We start from the raw sequence: 6,000 nt of genomic DNA, 5'->3' as shown, positions 1-6,000 counted from the left end.
TCTCTGTTCACAGCACACCACTGCACATCACTGAGATATATATATATATATATATATATATATATATATAAAATATACACACAAACACACTTAGAAAGCAAGTCCCTAACACTTGTACTGTATTCACACAGAGGTGACAGTGGCACTCACAGAATGAAGCGTATGAACAAACGCTTGACACTTCTGAATCTGAACTAATTCTAATTAATCCTGTGAGTGCCACTGCCACCTCTGTGTTAATGCACTCTGTCATAGTGGCCCACCATTCTGCACCATTGATAATTGCCCCTGTAACACACACCTTTGTGGCCTCTGTGACTGTGCCCTGGCCCGCGCAGTGTGTCCCGCACCGTACCGTCAACCTGCTCCAGAGTCCAGCCAATAAAACCACCAGGCCGCCCTCCAGCTCGGGTCTAGTTCATCTGTACACGCATCATATGATGACGTCGGCGGGAGGAGGGCAGCGTCATTCAGTAGCGTGGGGCGGTGTGAGTTGTTCGGCGGCCAGCGGGTGTCCAAGAATACTGCAGCAGCAGTATTAAATGTCTCCCAGCCACGTCCATCACCCGGGTCTGCGCTGCTGCCGGCACCGCTCCTGTCAGACAGTCCTGTCCTGTCACTTTCACATGCACAGGCTGCGGTAGCCGGCAGCCAGCAGCTACAGACAGTATCGGCTCAGAGGAGACGAAGCGCCTTCAAAGGGCCGGCGGGAGGTGGGTGGCAGCTGCGGCTGCGGGGGCCACATAGACAGGTCTGGCGGGCCGGATTTGGCCCGCGGGCCTTGGGTTTGACACCTATGCTATAAGCGTTCCCTAAAAACTCATCTCTTCAGGCAAGCTTATCAAATTCCAGAACCAGTCATAGAACCTTGCATTCTGGTGGAATCGATGCAATAAAGAATACAGTATCTATCCTTATGTATCAATGCCTATTTCCCTATAGATTGTAAGCTTGCGAGCAGGGCCCTCCTACATTTTGACTGTCTGTAAATACCCTGTTTTGTTGTATCAATGTCCCCTTTGTAAAGCGCAACGGAATATGCTGCGCTATATAAGAAACTGTTAATAAATAAATAAATAAATAAATAAATAAATAAAGCAAAACGAAGTGTGTGTACATTATAGCTTAAGAGCTTTTGTCTGTGTAAATGGCAGGGTTGGAATTGCGCCGCCCTGTGTCCGCTTCCAGCACACGCAGGACTGGGCTCGACGTCACGGGAACCCCCACATCTTTCAGCGGCTCTCTCGCCTCCTGGAAGTGTCTGCTTGCTGTCAGCCATATGTCATACGCCGCTGACGCTGACTGACTGACGTGAGAGCAAATCATTCCGGGGGCCTGAGATATGCTAAAATCCGATTTGCCAGCGACATGTAGCGGGCGGGGCCAGAGTTTCGCGAGTGTGATAGTCGCACAAGAGGTGTCTGCTCTGTACAAGGCAGCAACACAACGCAGACCTCTCGGGTTGAGCTGGTAGTGTGTTGTGAGTGACTGACTGTAAGCGCTGCTGCTGCCACCGCCGTCGCTGCTACTAGTTTCCCTTGTTCCGGACGGGTCGGACCAGGATACTCCGTCTGCTGGAGGCGTATACATATGACCGTGCACCTGGCTTACTGCTGCAAGTGGATGCCAAGATGCTGCTTGAATTTCATGCCACTTTTAATCTCCATAGAGACGTTATGCCATGGATTCTGTCCCGGGGAACCCCAGGTAAAACCGGTAAGTAGATATTTATGTGTAGTTTGTGGAGCATACACTGTTATGTTACATGTCTTTACATGCATACACATGCAGCAATGGGCAAATACCATGTATTCCACATGTAATTTTATAAATAACCCCCCACCCTATATTTCCCGCACACACACATCGGCAAATTTATGTGCATTCTGCCCACTGTATTAATTATATCTTACTTGTGGGAAGAGGTTACATTTTCTGCTGATTTAGATCCAGGATTTCTATAATACCGCTTTTACGTCAAAATCCCATATCCGACCTAGTATTTGGAACACTGGAGTAGATTTATTAAGCTTGGTGAAGTGATCAAGTGTCTGGTTTTTATCACCGGCCAATCAGCTCCTACCTGTCATTTTTCAAACAAAGCCTGTAACTTCACAGTTAGGAGCTGATTGGCTGGTGATAAAAAACAGACACTTAATCACTTCACCGAGCTTAATAAATCTGCCTCACTGTTCCAATCTGTGTCGGATCCAGGTTTTGCCCATTTACACCACGGTGCCGACCTGGAATATTCCCGGGCTGGCACAGTTTACACTACACAAGGGTGCGGTGCTTGGAGATGACATAATAAGCTACTGGGCTGCCCCCCAGCCTCTGTGCACCACCAGCCCTGAGGTGAATGGATGCCGCACAAAGGCAGCCATTCGCCTCCTCCCTGCCTGTCTGCACAGCTGTGTGCACCCGCCGCCCAACCTCCATACTGAACGCAGGATGCTGCGGTAATGTAGGATTGCCATCACCTGTGGCGAGTTAGGTAATTGATAAGAATGGAGTTTCACCACAAGTGATGGCAATCATACATTACCAGGGAAGTCTATGAACAGAGCATTTTCTCCCGCATGGAGAGGGTCAGGTAAGTAAGTATGCATCAGATATATTGCATGCAATTTATCTTACTGCGTACACTTGTACCATACAACTTATCTGATGGGTTGTACTACAGGGTGTTAGGGGGGCTGGCCTAAATAGTGCTGTTTAAAGCGTTGTATAACAGGCTAGTAGCTACCCTACCTATGGGGTCGATTCAGACTTGGTGGGTCGGAAAATTTACAGTCCGACCGATTTTCTGTCAGTCGTGCATGCGCACAAAGGAGGGAGGGCTGCTGATGTAAGGGCTATCATAGGCCAGATTAATACAAACCTGGAGAATACGGCAGCTTAGAAAATGGGCTGTATTTTCGGCTGATCCCAGTCATACTTGCTCGCACACAGTATCAGCCATAATTGTCCTTTTTAATAATTCACCGCTGTAATTTGGCCAGTAATTCAGCAGAAAATACGACTGGAATATAAGGGGGTGGGGAGCTGGGGTCCATCTGTATTTCTATAGCCAGCACCAGGCTCTTGGCCTGGAGTGGGGGTCCACTGTATCTCAGAAACCAGCATTGGGCTCAAACAGCCAGGGGTCACTTTTTACATAAGGTCCCCCGGCTAAAGCATGATCACCCTGGCTGGTCAGCCCAGGCAGGGTCCCTGGGGGAGTGGGGTTCCCCCCCCAATAAAGGGGTTCCCTCCCCTCCGGGGGGGGGGGAACCCTGTCCTAGATCGCTTAAGCCCTGTACACATGAGGTGATTTTAGTCATTATGCTGGCTAAAGGGTTGCTGAGCGATCATATCGCCAGTGTTTTTTGTTTTCTTCTTGTGTAGTGGGTGATAAATCGCTAGGAGCCAGAGTTGTCGCAGAAGTATGCGCCTTCGATTATGGCTACAAACGCTGGTCGCTGAGCAATATATTGCTGAGAGATATTACGCCAAAATTGCTGAGCAACCAAATTGCACCATGTACAAACCATTAGAAATTAAGCACAAACAGCTGTATGTGTCCACCCTTTAGCGATATATAGTTAGATCGCTTAGCACACAATCGCCCTGTGTGTATACCCCCTACGGCTGATTTAGCCATTTTAGAAATATGTAACATCACAGTTATGGTCCATTAAATATTAGATGTTATCTGTAAGAAACAATGGAGCAGCTGTAGTAAGCCTTTAAAAAGAGATAAACGTGAGGGTGATGAAGAGTGGTAAATGTCCAGCCAATCAGGTCCTAGCTGCCATTTATCAAATACGGTCTATACCATGACATTTAGGAGCTGATTGGCTGGACATATATCTCTTTTTCTCACCCTTGCATTTATCTCTTTTTTTTTTTTTTTTTTTTTTAAGGCTTAATAATACCCCTTTCCCACTGCAGGCTTTACACGGTAAAATGCCGTTTTTTTAGCCTTTTTAAACGGCTAGAGCTGCAGTGGGAAAGCTCCAGGTTGCTTTACACGGTTAACAAATACCGGTATTTGTTAACCGGGTAAAAAGCAGTGTTTTTACCGTGTAAAAGCCGTTTTTTCGGCAGTGGGAAAGGGGTAGCCCTTTACCCGTTAAAAAAAAAAAATGGCATGGGGTCCCCCCCCACTGCTGTAACCAGCACCAGGCTGAAGGAGCCGGGGCTGGTATTAAAAAAAATCAGGAAACCCGACAAATAGGGGTTCCCTGATTTTTTACAACCAGCCCCAGGCTCCAGGTCCGGGGCTGGTTCCCAAAATACGGGGGACAAAATGACTAGGGGTCCCCCGTATTTTAAGAACCAGCCCCAGGCACAACCAGCCAGCAGGGTAATGCCACAGCCGGGGGACACTTATGATTTAAGTTCCCGCGGCCAAAGCATTAACCCTACCGACCAGTCAGCCTGGCCAGGGGCCCTGGGGTAGTGGGGACCCTCCCAATAAAGGGGTCCCCCCCCCCCTCCAGGACTTACCTGACCAGGCTGAAGCCTGGTGCTGTCCTCAATGCCCCTGGGCGGTGGGCATCGAGCTGATGGTATGGTGTAAAAAATAGAATAAAAACCATTGTCTTTTACTGGTGAACTATGAGTCCCAGCAAGCCTCCCCCGCAAGCTGGGACTTGGAGAACCACAAGTCCCAGCCTGCGGGGCATTAAAGGGCCCGCTGGGTCTTGTAGTTCCACAGTAAAAGAAAGAGTTAAATAAACACACTGACACACGTGAAAAATAAAAGTTTAATACATACATAACACATACATACTGATACTTACCTATCTTGAGCCCGTAGGTAGCCCTGGTCCTGATGTCCTGGTCCGTGTCGGCGTCTGTATCCATGTCGGCATCCCTGACGGCGTCGGCGGTCCGGAGTCCGAAGAAATCCATGTGGAAGCTGTGGAAGGAAACCATACTCACCTGTCCCAGCGCGACGTAGTCCAGGTAAGGTCTTTGCAAAAAAAACAAACCGAACAACACCGTGCGGCTCTCTGCCTGTTCGCTTGGTTCGGGTGTTCGTTTTTTTTTTTTTGCAAAGACCTTACCTGGACTACGTCGCGCTGGGACAGGTGAGTATGGTTTCCTTCCACAGCTTCCCAAATGGATTTCTTCGGACTCCGGACCGCCGACGCCGTCGCCGACAGGGATGCCGACATGGATACAGACGCCGACACGGACCAGGGCTACCTACGGGCTCAAGATAGGTAAGTATCAGTATGTATGTGTTATGTATGTATTAAACTTTTATTTTTCACGTGTGTCAGTGTGTTTATTTAACTCTTTCTTTTACTGTGGAACTACAAGACCCAGCGGGCCCTTTAATGCCCCGCAGGCTGGGACTTGTGGTTCTCCAAGTCCCAGCTTGCGGGGGAGGCTTGCTGGGACTCATAGTTCACCAGTAAAAGACAATGGTTTTTATTCTATTTTTTACACCATACCATCAGCTCGATGCCCACCGCCCAGGGGCATCGAGGACAGCACCAGGCTTCAGCCTGGTCAGGTAAGTCCTGGAGGGGGGGGACCCCTTTATTGGGGGGGTCCCCACTCCCCCAGGGCCCCTGACCAGGCTGACTGGTTGGTAGGGTTAATGCTTTGGCCGCGGGAACTTATATCATAAGTGTCCCCTGGCTGTGGCATTACCCTGCTGGCTGGTTGTGCCTGGGGCTGGTTCTTAAAATACGGGGGGACCCCTAGTCATTTTGTCCCCCGTATTTTGGGAACCAGCCCCAGACCTGGAGCCTGGGGCTGGTTGTAAAAAATCAGGAATCCCCTATTTGTCGGGTTTCCTGATTTTTTTTTATTACCAGCCCCGGCTCTTTCAGCCTGGTGCTGGTTACGGCAGTGGGGGGGACCCCACGCCGTTTTTTTTTTTTTTTTTTAATTCTCCCCCCCCCCCCTATCTTTACACTGCTTAAACGGGTTTTTAAACGGGTAAGTGTGAATGTGACAAAAACAGCTTTTAAACGGTAATTTACCGTTTAAAAGCTGCAG

General features: G+C 49.0%; 1 protein-coding gene across 2 annotated transcripts in view; it reads left to right on the top strand.

The window, feature by feature from the left end:
- Window positions 1-1,388: 1,388 nt before the first annotated feature.
- The window catches only part of GSAP (gamma-secretase activating protein), a 120,417-nt gene continuing 115,805 nt past the window's right edge, over window positions 1,389-6,000 (top strand). For both annotated transcript variants that reach the window (XM_083183043.1, XM_083183042.1), the window contains exon 1: window positions 1,389-1,716. In XM_083183043.1, coding sequence (XP_083039169.1) covers window positions 1,632-1,716 — 85 coding nt within the window. In that variant the 5' untranslated portion in view covers window positions 1,389-1,631. The remainder of the gene's footprint in view (window positions 1,717-6,000) is intronic.

Source organism: Crinia signifera, chromosome 4 (genome assembly GCF_055691185.1).
Source record: "Crinia signifera chromosome 4, ASM5569118v1, whole genome shotgun sequence".
Lineage (NCBI taxonomy): Eukaryota > Metazoa > Chordata > Amphibia > Anura > Myobatrachidae > Crinia > Crinia signifera.
This window is presented reverse-complemented; position numbering and strand designations above follow the sequence as displayed.